Source organism: Phodopus roborovskii, unplaced genomic scaffold (assembly GCF_943737965.1).
Source record: "Phodopus roborovskii unplaced genomic scaffold, PHOROB, whole genome shotgun sequence".
In the NCBI taxonomy this organism is placed as follows: domain Eukaryota; kingdom Metazoa; phylum Chordata; class Mammalia; order Rodentia; family Cricetidae; genus Phodopus; species Phodopus roborovskii.
Window position 1 is genome coordinate 1 of NW_026125268.1, and position 24,597 is coordinate 24,597.

Below are 24,597 nucleotides of genomic sequence, written 5' to 3' on the forward strand. Positions count from 1 at the left end.
TGCCTAAGAGCCACACTTTCCATTCACCAGAAACCTTAGCCACCAACTGGGGGCCAAAATTTCAGATATCACAACTTGCATAGGGTGGGAAGAATCTCATCAAACCACTGTGGGTCAGTGAAGTGATGGGACTTCTTCTCTAAATTCATTTTTTAAAAAGAAAGTTTTGGTAACTCATTGTCAAATAGGAAGACTCAGACTGAAATATAAACTCAGACCCGAATTTAAACTTTACATTGAGAGGAGCATGAACCTAATGAGATGTGTTTACACAAATAAAAGCATAATAGAGTGGTCAAAGGTTCTCTACAAGTATTTAAAATCTGGTTGTTGAGAGGCACATATTTAAAACCAAAACTAAAAATTCAATGTTTAAGATAAGTAAATGAGTTAAAAATACAAATAATAGGGAAGACAGGTGGTAATATACTTTATAAAATATATACAGTATAAGTATATGTTGTTACTAATTAATAGTGGACTATTGTATATTTTTACAGCAACTAAAAATGATAAAAAATGATAAAGCTACAAAATAGCTCGGGAGATAGATAATTTTTGTGTGTGTGTGGGGGGTGGTTGAGACAAGATTTCTTTGTATTGGCTGGAGCCTGGCCTTGAACTCACAAAGATCCACCTGCCTCTGTCTCCCGAGTGCTGGGATTAAAGGTGTGCACCACCAATGCCTGGCAAGAGATAAATGAATTCTAAAGGCTGAAAAACAGAGCAAAAACTGAATACTGGAACAAAGCTGTCATAGTTAAAGGAGTGCAATTTCAGAGTGGTTTCAGGTACTAACATTAAAACAGGTTTTAGGACTGAAGAGATGGCTCAGTGGTTAAGACCTAGTTTGATTGCAACACCCACATGGCAGCTCACAGTTAGTTGTCTGTAGCTCCTTTTCAGGGGAACTGATGCCTTCTCCTGGATTCTGTATGTAATACTGCATAGACATACATGAAAGCAAAACACCTATACACATAAAATACATATTTAAAACACACACACACACACACACACACACACACACACACACAAAACACATGGTTTAAATATGGGGCTGGAACAAAATATGCCCTGAGAATAAAGAAGGGAATAATGGAAATCAATAATCAATGAAGTAATAGGCAGTAAGTCAAATGGCCTTCAGAATCTTTTAATGAACTTGACATGGCCCTAGCCAGATGAAGGAAAAAGGCAGACTCTGGTAGTGAGAGTGGAAAGAATACCACTACAGAACAGAAATAAAGAACTTAGGAAGGTGTAGAAGAACAGATACAGTCCCTAAAAGGAACTTATAGCCAGAACTGTTACAAGAGATGGCTCGTCTGAATAGTTATGATGAGGCAGAGCATTCAACACTGTTTTGGTCAGTCAATGTAATAAAGTGAGAGAAAAAGCAAAATTGGAAAAAAGCAAACAATTTATAAATGCCATGTACTTAAAAGTCTGAAATATTCTATAACAAATACTAGATTAAAGGTGAATTTAATACTTAGGGTTCCACATTCATTATACAAAAATTTCCATATAAAGGCAATAGAATCATTGTAAGATGACTTTTTTATTGATTCTTTGGAGACTTCATTCATGTACCCCATATACCTATTTCCCCCTCTGTGTCTACCCCTCACCCTTGTAGTGTCCCCCACAAAGCAAAATTAAACAGGAAATAACAAACATAGATAAGATAAAGCAGAAAAAATAATTTAAAATTCATTAAAATTCAAAAATAATGAAATAATATCAATTTCAGTTAAAAAAAAATAAATCAACAAAAACAAACAAAATACTTTTGCTACTTTCCGTCTTTGCCTCTTCTTTCATCATGATGGCATTGGGAACACCTGTGCATGGGCACAGTTTACCCCAAGCTTTCCTTAAATGTTACTATGGAAAGTGTTGTTGCTCAGCTTCAAGGATTCTGGTCTCAAGCATACCAATACTGGACCCCCCCAGGGAAAGCCCTGGACATCCCACTGTTACCTTAGTCATGTGGTTTGCAGGATATCCCTTCATGCACTTCAACCAGGCCATAGATAAGGTAGTTGTTGGGGTGTACCTGGCTGGCTATTGAGTTGGTCTGACTGGGCTGCTGGGACCCCTCCCCCTCTGGCAGGCATAGGGCCTGGCCCCTCATGCAGCTGGTGAGGGGCGGGGCCCTCCCAGAGATGTGGGAGGCTATGCTCCCATTAGGGACAGGCCAGCCCTCCAGTGTCAGTTTCATCAAATAAGGGGTCAGCTCTCCTGTGAGGGATGGAAAGGTGGGGGATATGGTAGTGTCCCTGGGGCTGCAGAAGGGTGGGGAGCCAGGTCTTAAGATACCACTATGGTTCCAACATATGGTTCACATGGACCACTGAGGTAACATGGGCAGTGGACATCAACACAGAATGTGGACCCAGGCGTGGTCAACAGTTGAACATCTCCTGATGGCAACAGGAATCACAGACTGCAGCACAGACCATGGCTGGAGTATAGGAGCCATGAATACAGACATGGCCCTTGGCAGCAGCATATTCCAACATGGATGCAGGAAGCGACCAGGAAGCCAGGCAGAAACCAGAGTGGACTTTGGTGAGGTCGCTTGACCACAGACATTAACAAAGATCTTGGCTGTGATAGGACCACAGACCCAGACAAAGTCCTGAGCACCCTCCCCAGGCCAGATATCACAGGGGCTTGGGTCACTACATAGTGCCTCTTAGATTGGCATCACTCTGGCTGCAAAAGGTGGCCCTCAGACAACAACATGGCCCAAGGTGACGAGCCCAGACCTGATGTATGCACACAGCCTTCAATGGTACCAGAAGACCACTGGATATTAACACAGACCTTACAGTAGGACCACTGACCCAGACATCGTGCCAGGCTACAGCCTGGGCTAGATCTATTACCATGGCCCCAGAGGTGGGAGGGAAGTGCATTGGCAGCATGACATGGGGACTAATATGGCTTCTGGAGTCCACCCATTATCTGGGGCATCTGCACACAGCCTTGGTGGTCACAGGAGTCATTAACCTATTGGCTGTAGTAAGTCCATGGACCCAGACATGAGCCATTCAGGCCTGGTTGACACCCTGGCCATGGGTGTCAAGGCAGTTCACTTAGCCTGGCAGCAGCATGATCATTCAGTCACAAACATAGCCAGAGTTGGTGGGTCCGAGCCCCGATATCTGTGTGGCATTCAGTGGTGGTGATACAGGTCATGGATGTCCAACATAGACCCCTCCGTAACAGGATCATGGACTCAGATATGGTCCCCAGCTAGCAGCCACGGTCTGGATGCTACCATCACCCTAGTGACAGCACAGGCCACTCAGATAGATGTCCACTCCAGCTGTTGGGTGGCCCTCCAGACATCAACATCACCCCCGGTGGGGACTTAGATCCCAGATACACACCCAATCCTTGATGGCAACAGGTGCCTTACATATCAACACAGACTGGGGCTGTGGCAGGACCATGAACCCAGACAGGGGCTTCAGCAGTAGCCCTGGGATGGTACCCACCTTTACCTCTACAGATCCACCTCTCTGCACAAGGCTTGAACTTCTTTGCTCTTTCTCCCTCCCATACCTCTCCATAACATTTGTTCACCATAATGGTGACCGATTTGCCCTGGGTGGGCCCCTTTGCTTCTTTCCAACATCCAGAGCAAACTACCCCAGGCAGTGTGTGAGAGTTCGGCTCTGTTGGAGCAGGCCTTTAGGTTCTTCCCACCAGCAGGACAAACTCTTACGATAAACTTTTGGAAAGACCTTTTCTCGGTGTCCACATACTAAAACACCAAATTCTCACAATAGAAGTACAGAAGTGTTGAAAGAAATGGGAGCTCTAGTGAGTGATATACAGATTTGATCTTTTAAAGATAGCAGTTCTTAGCTGGGTGTGGTGGCACACACCTGTAGTCCTAGCACTTGGGAGGCAAGAGCCCGTCTGATCTACAAAAGTAGTTCCAGGACAGTCATGGCTATAGAGAAACCCTGTTTCAAGGAAAAAAAGAGAGAGAAAAAAAAAAAAAAAAAAAAAAAGGTATCAGTTTCTTTGTGTGTTTTTTGAGACAGGGTTTCTCCGTGTCACAGCCCTAGCCGTCCTAGAACTCATTATGTAGATCAGGCTGGCTTCAAACTCACAGATACCCACCTGCCTCCGCATCCCGAGCACTGGGATTAAAGGCATGTGCCATCACTGCCTGACCTTAAGATACCAGTTCTTACCATTGATTTCTAGTATAATTCCAGTTAAAATTCTAACAGATTCCTCGCTTGCTAGGAGGACTGAAGTGTTGGGTTTCAGGGACTGGGGAGATAGCTCAGAGATCCAAGCACTTGCCTCACAAATTGAGGACTGGAGTTCAGGGCCCCAGAAGGCAGAGATGGGAGTCCCTAAAACAAGATGGCTAGCCTTATCTGTGAGCTGTGGATTAGAGACCCCACCTCAGTGGATAAGATGGAATAGGCCTTTCAACATCAACTTCAAGCCTCCACACACCCGTGAACTTGTGTGCATGCACTTAAAACAGGAGTATGAGGGTTTAAGGCTTACAAGAAAGAGTAGTTTGATGAAAGAATGGGTAAATGTAAATAATCCCTAACTGATGTTTTATAAAGTTTCCGAGATGATTCAATGCAGAAAAAAAAAACACTTCTTCCAATAAACTGTTTGATATTCATACCAGGGAAAACTACCCCTGACATATACTTTATACCATACTCAAAAATTGAGGGATTTCCAATTTATTTATGGTAATAATAAAATGTAACTTTATGGACTACCATTTAGTCTTGGAGTTAAACAATGTGTGCAATAGAAAACATTCAAAGAAAATAGGCAAATGTGACTTTATAAAAATGTAAATTTGGATTGGGGATGTAGCTCAGTTGCTAAGAGTGCTTGCTACCATGCACGAATCCTTGAGTTCTCTCCACCACAGCAAATGTTCTCTATTACTGGGCCACGCCCCCCAGCACATAAATGTAATAAAAGCCCCGAATCTTGAGACTAGACCTTTAGTGCCTGTTCCTTTATTTCATTGAGGAAGAACAATGCTTTAGATATATGCTTACTATTTCATAAACAAAGAATTAGAAAGTATAATACAGGATGAGAATAAAATAAAAGCCCATGATATTTATAACTTATCTATATAAAATGAGTATATTCTGAAGTCTGGTCAAAGGTAGAAAGTAGCTTAAATGTAATTGTAAAGGAGACACACACAATATTCCAAAAAGATCTAGCATGTATATATGTGTGTGTGTGTGCGTGTGTGTGTGTGTGTGTGTGTGTGTGTGTGTGTGGTGGTTTGAAAGAAAATGGCTCCTAAAAGGTATAGCACTATTAGGAGGTATGGTCTATTGGAGTAGGTTGGGTATTGTTGGAGGAAGTGTGTCACTGTGGAGGAAGGCTTTGAGTTATCATAGATGTTCAAGATACCAACCAGTGTCTCAGTCAATTCCTGTTGCCTGCAAGATGTAGGACACTCAGCTACTTCTCTAGCACCATGTCTGCCTGCGCGCTGCCACGTCCCACCATGATAATTGACTAAATCTATGAAAATGTAAGCCACACAATTAAATGTTTTCCTTTATAAGAATTGTTGTGGTCGCAGGAAGTAGTTTGGAAAGAACAACGCCCAAATTCCCAAATGTTGTGTATAAATGTTTGTTTTTTATTTAATTGACTTTGTTATATAAAATTTAAAAAAAAGGGAAAAAAAAAAAAGAATTGCTGTGGTCATGGCGTCTCTTCAGAGCAATAGAAACCTGAAGAAACCCCCCTACACACACACACACACACACACACACACACACACACACACGCCTTAACTACTCCTATATTATATTCCTAACTAAAAAAGGTAATATTGTTAGTGATAGGAAGGCAAAATTTCCATGGACCAGAAAGGTTTCAACTTATAATACAACACTTATACTTTCTAGAATATAATGTACAATATACAATCAGAGTTGATATCCACTTGTCTGTACTAAAATATTTGGAAAAAAATTTCATTTCCTGTTATCATTTTCTGTTTTAGACAAAAGACAATCTAACTACCTCAACATTACACTCTAACTACCTAAACTTTACTTGAATCTTTTTTTTAATTTAATTCTTTTAATTTATTATTTTACATGTCAATCTCAGTTCCCCCCTCTCTCCCTCCTTTTTACCCTCTCTGCCCCCTCACATGCACCTTGACCACCCTCCCCCTCCCATTCCCCCACCCCAGTTCCATATGTAGGGCAATGTGAGGCATACTTGAATCTTAAGAAGCTGAGACAAAGTCAATGTGCTCAGTAAAACCACCCCAAAACAGGTCCATCTCTCTTTGGTGAGATATAACCACAGTGTGAAGCTGGCATACGACCTCAATCTCTTGTACTATGATTTGAGAGATGTTTCACCACTAAAGTCATTTTATTTTAGTCACATTAGTTTAGGGAAGCTAATAGAATAATGGAAAAGAAAAAGTTACAATGATATGTCTATTTTCTAATCTAAAGTGAAACAAGTAATTCCTAAAAAATGTTATGCACAGGAATTTGAATAAGAATAATTCAAAGGAAGTAAGTACCATATATAGATAGATATAGATATATCCCCACCCAGTAAACCAAGTAGCTAGTAGAAAGGCACTCTGGTTTTTACCCTTAATTCAGTTTCAGAATCTTGGGCACTATGACTGTTGTAATTACTAATAAGTAAGAAACACATTTAAAATGAAATATTTTAATAAATTTTTAATTTATTAATAAATCCCCCAGAGGCAATATTACCACACAAAAGGAATGGAGTTTATTCACTTTATTTAATAAGTTGAAGCCTTAAAGCATTTATTATTTCTATGTATTACATTCATATATCCCAGTTGGCCTGAAATAAATGTTTGCTAAGAAATGTGTTTCTATAGCTTCCTTTACAAAGTTCAATTATCTTCTTTTTACATTAGGATTATATCTGCAAAAAAAAAAAAAAAAAAAAAAAAGGGTTAAAGGACATTTCACTAAGGGATCCCATTAAAGGGCTTTACTTTAGCAAGCACACAAGATTATCAATGTTGTCCTTAAAGTTGTATGATAAACAGTTTTGTTTCTGTTTATCCCTTGGTGTTGTTTAAATGAATACATGGTAAAAACATCATCATTAACAATAATCATATGAAGCACTACATTAAAACAATAGCATATACACAAGGAGTAAATGTAAAAAAAAAAAAAAAAAGAAAGAAGAAGAAAAATTGAGAAAATATTATTCTGTCTTTGTCAGTGTCTACCTGATACAGGAGTTCACTACTATTTGAGAGATTTACAATGTTTATTAGTTTTTCAGAAATGTTCAAAATATATTAAATGATGATCACTGCTAACAACTCCCCTAAAATCTGCCACAAAGCAAATAAAACAAAACAAAACAAAACCAACCTTTCATTTTCATCGCTTGTCAAATTAAAACTCAACAAATAGTCTGGATCCTTATTTTTCTGTTTCAAAATCTGTTCATTTAATTCTATTATAAGAAAAACCTCACATATATTGATAATCTAAATACTTTAGGAACCTTCCTTTGCCTGGATGACACCATGCACAATTTAAACATCTTATGATAAAATTTAATCAACCTTAACTCTATAGCCCAGAAATTCAACCAATATGTGCTAGTAATAAAAATACACGAGTTTAAAACTTCTTTATGTGAAGAGATTAGGTCTGTCTTCTAAGAACAGAAGAAACAACTATTTGATTGTCATGAATATAACTGAATTAAATGGACATTTCTCAACAGTATTGAGAGCAAAGTCAAATCTTACCTAAACAGATCATCAGCAAGACTATCTTCTTTTGCTTGCTGTCTTTGTACCTGTCAGAGTAAACAGAAGTGAATCATTTGCTCAGTGAAGTGCCTGTTCTATTGATTATACAGCCACCCTCCAGATTTCTGTATCCAACATGTCACTTGGAGGTTTTTTTCTCCTGTAATCTCTCCTACTCAGCTGACCCCGATATTTTAACTTCATGTTAAGATTACTGCTAAAGTGTTGTAATGAAACATCTGTCTACTCAATTTCAAGACAACCTACGTAACACTGCTAGGTCAATGAGATTGTAAACATTCTTTCTGGCAGGAAGTTCAGTGCTCTGGTGTTAAGAATGATGATGGTACATGGGCTTCATTAAAACTAGGGATTTAGGAACAGCATGATGGCCCCATGAGAGAGGGTGTATGCCAACAAGCTTGATGACCTGAGTTCAATACCTAGGATCCACATGATAGAGGGAGAGAACAGACACCAAGCTGTCCTCTGTACACATGCAATAGTATGGAAGTGTGTGCACATGAATGCACATGAACACACACACCACAAAGTACATTTTGAATTGTGGATTTAAGAGACACCAGTCATATGTTAACTCTATTCTGTCTAACTTGTTCTGAGTCATAGTCATTGCCTCATTCCAGTAAACGTGAGCTTGAAAAATGCAATAACCACGTTGTCTTCAAACTCAGCAGCATTACAGGCAAAAGATCTTCCTTTCTCTTACTTCTAAATAAGGACAGAGAAGTTTTTTGGCTACAATCATTTTCAACAGACCTCACACCAAGCTCCTAAAGCACCATATAGAGTTAGGACGACAGGGAAAGCTCCCAACAAAAGCTCCTTTCTCAGGTTCAGTGTGATCCTATCACATGCCGTTCATTACCACTCCATGACTTCTATCATCCAAAGACAAAACAGCTCTTGAGTCTGACCCTTAGAATATGCAAACCTTAAATCTTGCTTCCCCAATCATCTCTTGCCTCTTTGTGGATACTGTGTGCTTGTTTTGTTAATCAAAACAGAGTCACAAATAGAATTTCCTCCATTCCTTCTGCTTTTATTTGTATTTCTCCCTCTACCCAGATAGAAGCCCCCATTCCTCTTTCCCCACATCTAGTGACTTTCAAGGTCAGTTTATTCAGTATATCCTCAGTGCCTACTTCACAATGAGGAAGACAGTCTTTACTTCATTGACAATGACTCTGGACCTTTATTTAAATAGAACAGCTGCAACAAATCACCTCAAACCAGCTGCTACACAACTTCTACAACATGCACCAACCTCTGGCTCTTATAATTATTTATGTATTTATCCTATGCATGACTCTTGGGCCACATGGAAGAAGACAAGTACATTTTCCTGCAACTTATCCTCTGACCTACACTTGAGCACTGTAGCATGCCACATGTGTGTGAGAACACAAGTGCACATACATATACACATACAAGCAAACTAAAGAAAATGTAATAATAATAGTAGTAAAATACAGAACAGTGAATTTTTTTATGCATATTGTGAAACATCAAAATGAAATCACATCTTTTGACATTTTCTACTACAGTAGTCAAATATAAAAAAGAAGATACAAAACACGCATATAATAATTGTTTTTAAAAAAGCTGCTTATATCATTTTTCTAAAAAAAAATCTTAAAGCTTCAGGACAAAGGGTACTATTTTTTTTTTTTTTTTTCAAGACAGGGTTTCTCTGTGTAACAGTTCCTGGCTGTCCTGGAACTTGTTCTGTAGACCAGGCTGTCCTCAAGCTCACAGAGATCTGCCTACCTCTGCCTCCTGAACCCGAGTGCTGGGATTACAGGCATATTCCACTACCACCTGGCTGGGAATCCTGGATTTTAACAGCTGTGCTATGTGACTCTCTAGAGGACTGGTCTGTGTCCAGATTTAGAGCTGAGAAAGGGGCTTGAGAGGAACTACAAAGAGGGAGGAAAATAGAAACAGGAGGATACTGTAGCACTTCAGCAATGAAAGGATCCAAGTCCAAATTAAAACTCCATGGATGGATGTAAACAATTAGTGTTGAAGACAGAAACAGTAAACTTTATGATAGTATAAAGAAATTACTGAAATTATAGTCAAACAAAGTTAAAGTTGATAAAATTTTACTGGTGTTGCAGAAGAAACTATAGGGGAAACAGGAAAATGTTAGGTGTACTGGAAAACAGCGAGAAAGATCAGAACTGCTGGGAGGCAGCTCCCAGACTGAAAGGGCGCTCGCTCCCACCCGGGTCTACATGGAAGCACTTCCAGGTGCCCTGACAGCCAGCCTTCTCAGTGCCATGCTTCCTTACTTACATTTTTGTGGTTTCAGTATTTCTTTGCCCTTTACAATAGGATTTACGATTACTCTATTTAGATCCCACTTGCTTTTCAAGCTGTAATTCTCTTAAGTATGGAAAATACAGGTTAATTGTAATGTTCTGTAATGGAATAACTTCTCTAAATGAATGAACTAAAGGCACTGAAGTTTGCTTATAAGAATTTCGTTGGGGAATGGGAGAGAGTTCTGTGGATAAAGGGCATGCTGTGCAAACATGACAGCCTGAGTTTAGAGGCCTAGAACCCACATAAAAGCTAGGCACACACAAATAACCTCTGCAGTAGGGGGCAGACATGGGAAGATTGACAGCTCACCAGCCAGCACTCCAGGTTCAGTATGAAACCCTTCCTCAAAAGTAAGTAAATACAAAAAAGTAGGTAATAATAAACACACACCCACACATATACTTAGACACGCATATACACCATCCATCCTAAAAAGAGAAAACAAGGGCTAAAGTGCAATTCAAAAGGTGAGGCTTGACCTTTTCTTACTAACCTCCATTTCATGTTTCAACCACTCTTCTAACTCTGTATTCTTTCGAGCTTGATGAGCTATTAGATCTGATCCTCCTATGATGTGTGGAAGCCTTCCTGCTCCAGGAAACATGACCTAGTAAATAGAAAGTAGTAAGGTTAGGTATATTAATAAACGGGAAACAAATACTTTTTAAAAGACCTAAAATGAAAGTTTAAGTCATGCATAAATATCAAGGTGCATACTATTCTATTAGTAGAAATGAGACACAGAAAACTTTGGCAGACCCATCTATTTTCACCTTTTCTTTTCTAGCTATTACTATATCTAGATTTAGACATACAACTAGGGCTTACACAAACACAAAAACAACAGTTTTTAACTTGTAGGCTTTATTTAAAAATCGCTTTAGTTTGTTTTCTAGCAATCAAAGCAACTCATGGAAAACAAACTATAGTTTAAAGCACTGTATGTTATTCTAAGATTTTCAAAGTTTAACCAACAATTCCAGCACTTGAGAGGCCAAGACAGAAGATATTGAACTCAAAAAACAAGCCTGGGCACATAGTGAATTCTAGGCTGGCTCCATACTTCACGGAAGACTCATCTCAAAAGACAAAAATAGAACTGGCCTGGGGGGTAAAGGTGCTTGCCACCAAGCCTGGAAACATGAGTTCAATACCCATGACTCATAGTGTTAGAAGAGGCACACAACTCCAACATTTTGTCCTCTGACTTCCAGACTTATGTTCTGTGGCATATGGATATCTTTACACGCAAAATAAATAAGTAAATAAAAAGCAGGAAAGTGTTCTAAAACAAAACAACAGCACTGGAGCCACAGCTGAACTGGCAGTGTCTGCCTAGTATAGGTGAAATCCTGAGTCTGATCCAGCACTGGACATGGTGGTGAATACCTACAATTCCAATACTCCAGAGGTGGAGACAGGAGGGTTGAAGTTCCAGGTATTGTGTGTGTGTGTGTGTGTGTAGTGAGATATTCACTCTGTCTGAACCTGTTGCACAGACCAAGCCCATTAAGGGTGGGGACATCCCACTTCTGATACCAGATATCCTGGAGTAATAAGGATGGGAAAAACAGATAAGCTGAATAGATGTTTACTCAGGGAGAACTAACTTACAACAGAGACAGATGAATATGTGTGTGTGTGTGTGTGTGTGTGTTTATTTTTTTAAAAAGTGAAGCTATACTTATTAGTGAAAATGTTCTCCCCAAGAGCCATTAACTTTAACAAAAAATCCAGTGCCTGGCATGAGAAATCTCTTTATGATTGGTCAGAGGAGTCCAAGCAACTCCCAAAATAATATAGACTACTGACATTGCCCTTGGTTGCTTCCTAAAGCTGAGGTTAAGTCTCTACTGCTGAAGATATCATGCACTTTGGACAGAGGAGTTGGAAGAATCAATCCTGTTTGAAAACTAATATTTAGTACCTAGTAGGAGTGCCACTAAATGGACTTAGTAGGTTGTAACGACATATTAATTTGTGTGTGTGAAACAATAATAACCAAAGAAAAGGAGGCCATGAATTTGAAAAGCAGTGGGGAGAAATGGGAGGAGTTGGAGGGGGTAAAGGGAAGGGGAATGACGTAAATACAGTATACATATATCAGGGCTGACATTAATAGAATACACAGTTCCACATATATTCTACCAACAATAAAAATGCTATAATTTCACTACTAAATTTGAAAAATTAACTTTAAACAACTCCCTTATCTTTTTAACTTTCTGAGTTGAAGAACCAGGAAGATCCTGTTGTTAGAGATAAAGCCTAATTGATTCTAACTTTGGGAAATGGCAAGCTCAGAACAAAGTAATCTTTAAATAAATTTTTAAAGTGCTCTATATTTACAAATAGCTTGGGTTGTTTTTTCATAATTTTTTTTTAACTGTTTGAAACAGAAGAAACATCATAAGTTTTCAAAATACTGCTTTTAGAGGCTGGTGAGATGGTTTGTAGGGAAAGGCACTTGCCATCAAGCCTGACAATCAGAGTTTATACCCCAAAACTTACCTACATCGTGGAAAGAACTGACTCCTGTATGTTTTGTCCTCTAACATCAACATAATATAACAGTAAATTAATTTAAAGTGTAAAAAGAAACCCAAATATCAAATATTTTTATTTGTATTTAGTGCTAGTGTTGTGTTTTTGACAACAATCTGAACATTGCCCTTTTGAGACAGTCTGTGAAGACAACTTACCTTCTTGAATTTCTTGAAATTCTTCATTTGACCACAATCATTTAGTACGCACAGATTTCTGGAATTGTAGCTACTGACAACCAATGATCTAAATTCAGTTAGTAGCACTTTTCTTGGAAGCAGCTCACTGCTGTCTTGAAGTTCATCACTGTTCTTAAATGGGGATTAAATGGTTACATAAGGAAGAAAAGGGAAATAACTTGTCATTTAGAGATCTACAGGAAAAGTCCGAATACCCAAAAGAAAACTGAGAATTGCTCCTGGTATCTGAACTTTGTATTTGGGATCAAAACCAGAAAATTGCTTAGGAGAGCTATAGCACTAAAACCAGCCATAGCATGTCCACCTAGAAAAGAAGGCTAAAATTCATATGTATTTTTTTTTTTTTTAATCTAGTGGCTTGGGTAGTACGTCACAGCAAGCTTCCTTCTATCTGCTTCCTTCCCATTAACACTGTGCATCAGGATTATTAAATATTCTATTCTACAAGTTTCCACCTACAATATTTATATTTTTATGACATCTAGAAACCATTTCTGAATGAATACATATGGTTATTAATAACCTGTTCAATGAGATTCTTTGCTTATGTCATTTATTACTATTACATTGGTAATAAGTGCAGTTTTGCACTGTTAACATCTGCGGTTTCATATTACAAGACATTTTTACAAATGTATTACAGAATATAGAATTGTGATGCACATTTCCAACTTTTTAAGGTGAAACACTACCATGAGCAGAAATAAGCATGGACATACTTCAAGAGTTCCTTGAATCTTGAAACATAAGTTATGTTATAGAATTAAACTGATTTCTCACTGGCAAAAATGTATTCACAGTAATAGTTCCTATTAATAGTCATGACTATAATGACTTAAAATTCACAGCCTGGATCTGCAATTCATTTTACTTATAATATAATCCAAGATAATACTTACAAATCAAGACACAACCTAGTTCTTTTCTCTTGTATTGAGAAATGGTCTTACTACAGAATCCTGATTAACCTGAAACTTGCTATATAGACCAGGCTTGCTTAGAATTCAGAGTCCACCTCTGTTTTACTAGTGTTAGGATTAAAGGCAAAGGCCACACCCAGCTATTAATTTTTTTTAATTGATGAACTATATAATGTATATGTAAGGTAAGTGCAGTCAGAAAGAACTAAAAGAAAAAGCCACCCCAAAAGGCTCATCTAATAATAATGGAATGTAATCAGAACCTTAAGTAAATCTGGTCTGATTCTTTTGGAATTTGCAGGTATCACATATCCATTACCATATTTACTATAAACAACAACCCTGGTAGAAAAGCTTCAGTCATTGTATAAACAAATGACTCTTTTAAAGAATGATTTTAAAACTCCTTAAAAAAAGATGATTTGATTGAGACTGCATACCCATACAGTACAGAGAGAAGAGTTAAACCTAAGGTTTTCAATGCTCTTGACTACCTCATGGCTATAACAATCTCTTTCCAGAAGAGGCAAAATCATGAATGGATCACAATTATATAAGGAAATACTTAATAAGAGTGTAACCTGACAAAAATCTGTATGGTGATAATCCTTTTAAGTCAAACATTTGTAAGAATAAGAATTTCCTTACAGCTGTTTCATCTTTTGTCGACCACAGTAATTCTCTCTTGAGTTCAACTCTCTTTTCTGTTTCATCTTCTTGCTTAAAATAAAATTAAAAAAACAAAACAAAACATTGTTTAAGGAGTGACAAATAATCTTTATAAAAACATTAAAAGCAAGGGCTGGAGACATGGCTGAGGGGTGAAGAGCACTGTCTGCTTTTCCAGAGGACCAGGGTTCAATTTCCAGCTTCCACATGGCAGCTCACAACTATCTGTAACTCCAGTTCTAGGGATCTGACACCTTCACACCAATGCACATAAAATAAATTTTTTTTAAAAAAAAAATCAAAACAAGAAAACCCCTTAAAAACAACCATTCTGTGCCCCTGAAAGTATATGTTATATATAGAGAATATTTGACAAAATGTGAATACAACATAAAGTTATAAAATCATAGCCAGAAAAGTACATTAATAGTTGATCTATATTGCAAAAAAAAAAAAAAAAAAAAAATTTTTTTTTTTTTAAATAAAGAAGATACTATTTTTGGCTGGGATGGTAGAATATCAGTAAACTGTTGCTCCACAATCCTTTATTGTACACATTTACAAAGATAAATTCTCAAAACAGTTTAAGAAAATCAAATGAACAATAATCTCATACTGAGTAGGGTTGGTTGGTTAGCTGCAGTACTCTTATTTGTGATGCTATATTGTATCAAGCTGTTCAAGTAATTAGGAAAACAACTGAAGGGCACATGGATCCTCTCTATACTACTTCTTTCATATAAAGACAATCAGCAATTACCTTACAATAAAAGGGGTTTGTTTGTTTGAGTCAGGGTCTTATTGTACAGCCTTGGCTGGCTAGGAACTCACTCTGTAGACCAGTCTGGCCTCAAACTCACAGAGATCTGCCTCTGCCTCCTAGAAAAATAAAATATTCTTAATACTGTACAATGAAATCAGAAAGTTCTTTGGAATGAACAAGTTAGTACTAGAATATAGTGGTCTATTAAACAGATCCTAACTGTTGTTCACTCTCTCTTAACTCCTACATTGTATTTTTTATCTTTTTTTTTTTTTTTTTTTTCATTTATAATGCCACTGTTAGGTCCAAGCAGAACCAATGCTACCCTCCACCCCAAACAAAGCAGCAGTATCTTAAGATGAAAATCTAGGCTCAGCTCCAGCCGGACTATAATATTCACAGGCAACATTCCTGTGAAACAGATTTCTTTTGCCAAGAGGAGCCACTTATCATATCTTGTCCTACTGCAGTTGGGCAAATAGAGCATCTGGTTTCACATCAATGTGCCATGCTAACCTCCATGCTCCTCTGGTCCCTACTTATTTGTTCCTGTTATGTGTATCAAAGTGTCCACACTAGTATCCTGGCTTTTCACATCTCCGCTTCCACTCTAAACTCCCAGGCTACTCCAGTTTACAGGCTTCCCTCTCCCCAATTTTTCTCTGTTTCAAACAGAGATTCCTGTTTGCTAGGCTCCTCTCAGCTTCAGAGAGGTAGCCATAGCTGCTTTGGACTCCCTACAAGTGCCTTTGGTTATTCTCTTGCTCATACCTACAACAAGGATCTTTCCCCACCTGTGGAGTGGTCAAGCCAGTGGTTTCACTGCACCCTTGCTTATATCAGTTTGTCACAAGTTTTAGAACAGTAACTGCTATAAAATCATATACCACAGTAAAATGTATTGTCTGATATCATTATCACACAACTCTTAAGTATTAAATGACAGGCCTTTGCTGCTGTACAAAACACTATTTTAGTGGTGTCAATGGGTACATAGTGCACAATTCTTGTCTTTTCCTATATGAATTCTAAAGACATGAGTGACAGAAACTCTGAACAAATGTATAACAAAAGTAGGCACTGAGGACTATGAAGTAAAGGCAAAGAGCAAAGATGTCTGTGACTGAAACTACAGCCACTTTTCTGTAGGTCTGTGTTCATGGTGAGCAATGGATCAATTTGGAACAGAATTTAAGGAAAAGAAGCAAAGCTATATAAAATCTGGACTGTCGGCAGGGCAGTGATGGTGCATGCTTTTAATTCCAGCACTTGGGAGGCAGAGGATGGCAGACCTCTGTGAGTACAAGGCCAGCCTGGTCTACAGAGTGAGTTCCAGGACAATCTCCAAAGCTAGAGAAACGATCTTGAAAAATAAAACAAACAAAATCTGGACTGTAGTCCCAGCATTTAGGACATAAAGGCAGGAGTTTAAGGTCATCCTTGGCTATACATTAAAATCTGAGATCAGCCTGGGGTACCTGAGATCTTGTCTCATAAAATAAACCATTACTTACAGTTATTTTGTTGCTTTCTGGTACCATGTCACCACTAAAGGTGAGTACTCCTTCCAACATCTATTCTTGGCTTTTTTCTGATGCTGACATCCGTCTCTTGCTTTTCAACTTTCACTTGAACTGCCAGCTCTGGTTCTGCACTCTTGGGTAACTCTTCCAGTACTTCCTCTTCCATGGCCAAATCAATTGTTCTTTTTTTTGGTTTAAGATTTTCCATGGAAAGTGATTTACTGGCAGGACTCTTCCCATTTGGTTTTATGTCTCTATCACCCACAAATAACCTGTCTGTTTCCTCATCCACAGGCTCACTCTGAGATGGATGCTCCTTGCTTTTCCACACTGAGGGTATAGTAGGCTGTGTTTGTTCTAGAAGAGAACAAGACAGTTCCATTCTTGATGATTTGGATGAGGACATTGCTGGATTTTCTTCATCCCTTTCCCTTAGGTTTCAAAAGAAAACAAACCAGAGAGAGGAATTTTGTTTAATTTCTCAGTATTTACTACTCATTCACAACCTGCTTCTGACTATCAACAGTGTCACTGGAAATCAAACCTTTAGAATGGTGTGTACTTCATAATCTTTCTACAGTGTTGACAGGACTGATGGGGTCTATGGCTAAAACATATGGAGTGCCCTGTTGTTTCTGTTAATGTAGAATCAGCTGATAAATTAAGGTAAAGGAAAAGATAAATATATAAGACTACATGGGACCCATTGGCAGAAGGCAATAGCTTATTTAGCAGTGCAGGAAATTCATGGACAATTAAAATTATATCTGGGACAGTAACCTGATGGGTTAATGAGAGCTGGTGTCAAAAAAAATTAAGCCAAATAGGCTAAATCTAGAGTATAGCACCAACTGAATACTGTAAATACTATGTGCAATATCACTAACAGTACTCTATACAACAGCATGTCACTTACTCAGGAAGCACTAAATACTTTGTTTACACACTTTTACAACAGTCCAGGACTCACACTTGGTTCTCTGCTTTCTAGGTTGCCAAAGATTTAAGTACAGAGCTGGCTGCAAATGTATGCTAAGACAGAGAGAGAGAGAGAGAGAGAGAGAGAGAGAGAGAGAGAGAGAGAGACATCTGAACAGGCAGAGGGGAAGAAAATAAAGATTACAACAGAGTAAATTATTCTTTTTACCTTGCAAGACAGGTTATTATAAACAAAAATGAAAAAAGATGATTCTGGAACTTAGGTTTGGCTAAGCTTTCTTAAATAGCCAGCACACAAAACAAAGGCTAAAGTAGGAGATAAAGAAAAATGAAGTACAGTCTGTATAATGAGCCTAGTGAATGAGATTAGTACAAAACAGAGACTGAATGAGCTCAGAAATAAAATCACCCGGCTGGTGAAATGGCTCAGCTGATAAAGGCCACTAATTTTGACAGTTTGTAGTAATTCAAGGGACCCACATGGTGCAGAGAACTCATTCCAACATGTTGTCTTCTGACCCTAAAAGAGTTCTCTCTCTCTCCTCTCTCTCTCTCTCTCTCTCTCTCACACACACACACACACACACACACACACACACACACACACACACACCCACACACACAAACACACGAGAGAGAAAATATAATTTTTAAAGTGAGAAATACAGGCTTTCCACAGACACTATTTCTATTTCAACAGAACAGCTAAAAAAATACTACTCTACAATTATCTATCTGAATATTTTCTTCAGAGGTACAGTTGAAGAATTACTGACAACATCTCTCTCTCCTCTCTCTCTCTCTCTTTTTTTTTTTAACAGAGTTTCTCAGTAGCTTTGGAGGCTGTCCTAGAACTCATCACTCAGTAGATCAGTCTGGCCTCATAGATCCACCTGCCTCTGCCTCCTGAGTGCTGGGATTAAAGGCATGCGCCACCACCACCCGGCAACATACCTCTTTTTGGTGCATGGCTGGAAGTAGTTTTTGATGGAGTTCTGCTGCTGCTGCGAAGTGCAATCTTTACTTCTATTAGCAGCAGGGAATTTCACTGGGGAAAGCTGATAGTTTGAGCTCTTCTCCCTAACCAGGGTATGTGACACCACATTATTAGTCTTGGCGCTGGATTGGGGGGCCCCCTTCACACTATAAGTTTCCTGTGAAGGCTTCCTAATGCTTTGTTCCACTCCAGACATCTTCACTTCTTTTGGTCTTTCACTAAAAGACATACTATAGGATAAGAAAGGAAAGGCAAACAATTAGCAGCGATTCTTATTTAAAAACAAAGTTCTCTAAATTTTCTGATAAATACAGCTTTAGAAGATTAGATAATAGTTTAATTAATGATCCAGGAAAGGAACACACCTGCTATCTAAGGTCCTAAGTCTCCCTCCTGGTAGCAAACACCTTCAGGCACATTCTCCTAGAAATAACTGCCAAGTACTTACAGCCTGAACCTAGTATCCTGCTCCAGACTAATCAAGGTGGTAGGCCTATACACTTATTTTATTTAAACATTTTAAAGTTATTTTCATGTAAAACTGTTGTAATAAAATATAGAAAATCAGGAAAACTATTATTCCAGTATCACCCTGGACAGACTGACAGGAGTCTATCTAACCAGATAATAGTCTCTGCTACAGAACTCAGAAAACCAGGAAAACATTTAGATAGGCATTGTTTTGTAAAATATGATTGAACAGACCAAAAACCCAATAAAGCTGTCTTTCAAGCAACTAAAAATTAACTGATTTTTTTATAAGTTCTGCCCATCCAATATAATACTGAAAGTTAAACACAATCTAACAGTGTTATTAAATACTTTAATAGTAACACATTTTTGTGTAATGTTGAAAATAAGAATTAAGTGAAAACTATCACAGAATACAAAATGGTAATCCTTTCTCGTAAACAACAAAACAAAAAGTAACAGAATTTTTCAAATAAGAGAAACCACTGAAAAGCTACACATATAAATGATTATTAACTACTTGGATATCCAGGCTAACCTAATACTTAACCTCCCAAAATATGTAACAGGGCATGCATGCCAGTGCAGAAGTTCCTCCTCTTGCTGAGACCATTTTGGGTTTAAACAGAATTTGATCTTCCTGATGAAGAATCCCATGGCAAATCGCTCAACTCTATTCTAAGATCCAAGGCTAAGAAGCCCTAGCTAGCTTATCTTAGTTTGTTAAACTGCCTGCTTGTGCAAACCTTGTCCTGTAGCTGCTGAGCGAGATACTAGGATGTGCTTTTTGCTTTCAGAAGCCCCTTGGTCTAAATGCTCAGGGTTACACTTAGGTCAAACTACTTAATACTTTCCAGCTGCCTGGAAAAGTCTTTCAGTTGGCTATAGGCTGTGTCTGAATGGTGATTTCTGGTGGGCTCCCTGTAACAATTCTACACAATGACATTTATAATAATATCCCCATATTCATGAGGGATACATCCCAAGACTTATCAGAGACCTGAGGACTGAAACCAATGAATAAATTTTTCTATAGGTACATACTACTACTTTATAAATTAGGCATATATTAGAACTTAATAATAATAACTAATAAAAAAATAATCACAGAGGCTGGAGAGATGGCTCAGTAGTTAAGAGAGTACTGGCTGCTCTTGCAGAGGATCCAGGTTCAATTCCCAGCACCCACATGGCAGCTCAACTGTTTGTAACTCCAATTCCAGTGGATCTGACACTCTTGCCCAGACATACATGTAGGCAAAAATGTAAATGCACATAAAAATAATTTTTAAAAAGAAGATAAAATAGAATTACAACATACTATAATAAAAGTTACAAGACTGTGGACTGTGGTGTTTCCAAAGTATCTTACTGTACTATATACCTTGTTATGATATAACATAAAATAATCACTATGTGGTTAAGATGAAGACAGATGAATGGTTTAGGTATTGTAATATAGCGTCAAATGACCATGTAAAAATTACATGAACATAAGAACTGAAACACTAATACACTCATTCAATAACCACAACAAGTAGTAGTGACAGCAGGTGTGTAGCATATACAGTACAGACCTGCTGGACAAAGGAATAATGCACACCTAGGTAAGATAACATGGCACCAGTTCTCTACCTGGGGGTCAAATGACTCTTTCACAGGGTCACGTAAGACCATCAGAAAACTGATATTTACATTATAATTCATACAGTTATGAAGTAGCACTGGAAATAATTTTATGGTTGAGGTTCACCACACATGAAGAATTGTACCAAAGACTTGCAGCATTGGGAGGGCTGAAACCACTGTGCTACGAGACTTCATAATGTTATTCAGAAGCCTAAGTTAAAACTTAGGAATTTCTAATTTCTGTTCAGTATTTTTAGACAAAGGATTACTATGGGTAACTAGAAGTATATGTAAGCAGGAGCTACTATGTTTCAAAATTATTTTATCAGTCATAAACTTTTTTTTCTCTTTTTCAAATACATTTGAAGGAATAATAAAAAATTACCCTAAGGCAGTAAAAGTACCATTTTCAGACTAAATCAGATCTGTCACATTACCTCACTTACTCAGCCATATGCTGTCTATAGTGACTTCAATTCTATAAAAGCATACTTAAGTAATTACAACACAGACCAACGGTTCACGGTTCCTAAGATTTCCCTGCTGAAAGAACTACAGGGAATGAAGGAATGCTGAAGAGTGGGAGAAATAGTCTTCTCCAGGGAAGAGCACACCAATGGTTAACCAATACTAAGTAGTCAGCCCTGAAAATGTAAATCTAAGTAACATTATACAGACTGAGCAGGTTGTTCTTTACGTATTTAGGGACACACACATGAGGCGTGCACACACACACATGCACACACACACAAGTACATAACAACAATTAAAGGGAAATAAGGCTGTGAATTTGAAAGAGACTATACAGGAAGATTTAAAGGGAGGAAAAGGAAGAGGGAAAATGATGTAATTATAATCTCAACAACAACAAACTACTAAAATTTGCTGATCCTTGTGAGATATCATTTTCTCTGGCATTCCCTATTCCCATGCTTTATCTCCGAAATGATGACTTGAAAAGGAGCAACTTTTTCTTGAATATGTTATTAATTAGTAAAATAACGACAATAACATTATAACAATGACATTTTACCATGTATCTGCTTGCTCTGATTCTGTGTCAGCTACATACGTTGTCATATTCATAGGAATACTCCGCATTATTTTTCCATTCACTGACAAGCCTTGGGAAAGGCTTGGTCCTGGAGTTGTTGTTTTTAATTCTGTACATCATGTAAGTGGAAAGAAAAAAAAAAAGGTTACAACAATTACATATAATATGGAAATAGTCAAAAAAAATCTCAAGCTATTTTGGGGGCAAAATAAACCAATATAGGGATAACAACCAGAAAACAGAGAAGCCAGTAGAACTATGTCGCTGTTGGCTGTTATCCTGATCATCTGCATACTCACTTCTTTATTGTTTACTCCTAGTGGTTAATATGATTATAGATATGTGAACAATTACCATAAATAATAACTAGTAACAAACAATTTCTTGAATACGAAGAGAAAAAAAGAAGGGGAAGGAAGGAGACTATCTGGCACTATTGGCATGAAACATTCTAAACCAGAGTGGCACCAAGTCTACCTTGAGGACGAAAGTGCAGATAGCGGAGTGATTACAGTGCATACTTTTATTCTCTTCCATGGCCTTGTTTCTATATGAAATCACACTAGAGAAAGCCCTGATCTGCTGGTCAAAAGCCAAATGCAGGATCAGTTTTGTCCTGATTGTTACAAAATCTCAAGTTTTCTCAGCTTTGACATCTGCCACCCTCCTCCACCTTGGAGACAGAGTCTCATAGAGCCCATGCTGGTCTCGAACTGATGTGTAGCTACAGCTAGCTTTGAACTCCTATTCCTCCTGCCTCTGCCTTTGGAATGCTGCAATTTCAGACTGGCACCACCTTATTTGGTGGCTTCTTAAAAAATCTTATGATAAACTTTAATTTTAAGACGTTTTAGATTTATAGAAAAACTGAGCCACATACCCAATAATAGCATTTTATATTTATATAATATAGTGGTTCTCAACATGGAGGTTGTGACCCCTTTGGGTCACAGGGGTCACATCAGATATTTACATTATGATTCATAACAGTAGTAAAATTACAATCATAAAGTAGCAATGAAAATAACTTTTATGGCTGGGGTCACTAAAACATGGGGAACTGCGTTAAGGGGTCAGCATAATACAACTGCTAAAATGAACAAACCAACACTAATAATAATTATACTATTACTAAATAAAGCTTCTGGTTTATTTAATTTTTATTTACTCTGGGTTTTTTTTTTTTTTCCTACTACAGGATACTTGTTATTTTTACTTGCCAGCTTGTATAATGTTTCTGAGGATGGAGCCAGTACCTTACACATGCTAGGCAAGCACTAACCCTTTGAGCTATAGTACCAGTTCTATCTTTTCAGTAGAAAGAGTCAATGACCTCAAAGGCCTTTTCACATATAAAAACATTAGATTAAAAAAAAAAAAGTTTTGTTGGTTCATACCGCCAAGAGAACCTTGTGAACTAGTAACCTGGCTCAATTACCCAAGTATTTATATCTACTACAACAAATTGCCTGATGCTGCCAGTGGGTACAAAACTGATATGAGCTTATAAACATGCTATGGGTCAAAAGAGGCATGCAAGCAGTTGGTTAACCTGATAAACCCTATAATTGGGGTGGGGGGAGAAGCCATTGGAGCAACTATTTATAGCTTGTATGAAAGCTGGAAGAGAAGAAAACATCTTGAAAAAGCTTCTTGAGAGGTAAACACATGTGAAATGAGTATGAATTGATGGGCAGTCCCGACATTATAGGAACTAAGTGTGAGCAACAAGGTATGAAGTGTAAGAGCTAAAAAAATAAAAAAAGGCATGCAGTATTTTGTTGAAGCATCAGGAAGTGGTAAGACTTGAAGGAGAGGGGCCGCAGTAAAATTATTGAGGAGCCAGACTATGTTTAGACAAAGGGTTCCTTTCACAATGAGTGGTAAATAAACATGAACCATACTGAGGGCTCTCGTAGGAGGAACATTATCAGGAACCCACCAAGGGCTGTGGCTTCAGACAGGAAGGAGGAGAACCACAGCAGAAGCGCAACTGAGGGAACATTTCCAATATGAGTAAAGCAACATGGAGGCAAGAATAAAGATTGACTCAAGTTTGCAGTCTGAATGTCTGATTCCTTGTACACTGAGCTCTCTAGTCCAGATCTTCCCCAGACATTCAAATCAGTGGCTCTTGAGGTCTGTATAGACATGCAAACTTATACCAAACAAAACAATTAGCTGCTTCAGCGATGTCCCAGAACACTGTGAGCTAAAGAATTCAAATTTACAGTAAAAATTGTTTCTGCAGTGTACATAAAATTGAGAATCTGTGCTCTAAAGAGAAACAAAAGACTGCGGCCACAAATGGGAGCTAGGAAAGAGAAGCTGCTGACTTAAATGCAGCAATTTTCATGTTTATGCTGTAAATTACTGATAAATTTGGTTCCTGCCTCCATAATAGAAACATATGACATCTGCTATTTCTAAAAAGTTTGACTTTTGATTTTATTCTTTATTTTACGTGCATTGGTGTTTGACCTGTATGTGTATCTGTGTGAGGGTGTCGGATCCCCTGAAACTGGAATGGCACACAGTTGTGAGCTTCCATATGGGTGCTGGGAATTGAACCTGGGTCCTCTGAAAGAGCAAGAAGTGTTCTTAACCATTGAATCATCTCTCTAGCTCCCAGATTTCTAACAGATAGGATGGGATAGCCACTCCTAGAATGTGGTAATTGTAGCACTATAAATAAAAGACTCAGAAGACAGATATTG

General features: G+C 38.0%; 1 protein-coding gene across 1 annotated transcript in view; it reads right to left on the bottom strand.

Annotated features, from left to right (window-relative positions):
- Nucleotides 1–6,798: 6,798 nt before the first annotated feature.
- The window catches only part of LOC127229273 (nibrin-like), a 34,011-nt gene continuing 16,212 nt past the window's right edge, over nt 6,799–24,597 (bottom strand). The window contains 9 exon segments of the mRNA XM_051194335.1: nt 6,799–6,966; nt 7,817–7,866; nt 10,665–10,778; nt 12,874–13,026; nt 14,484–14,555; nt 16,782–16,817; nt 16,819–17,221; nt 18,684–18,956; nt 21,860–21,989. Of these exon segments, the coding sequence (XP_051050292.1) occupies nt 6,939–6,966; nt 7,817–7,866; nt 10,665–10,778; nt 12,874–13,026; nt 14,484–14,555; nt 16,782–16,817; nt 16,819–17,221; nt 18,684–18,956; nt 21,860–21,989 (1,259 nt within the window). The 3' untranslated portion in view covers nt 6,799–6,938.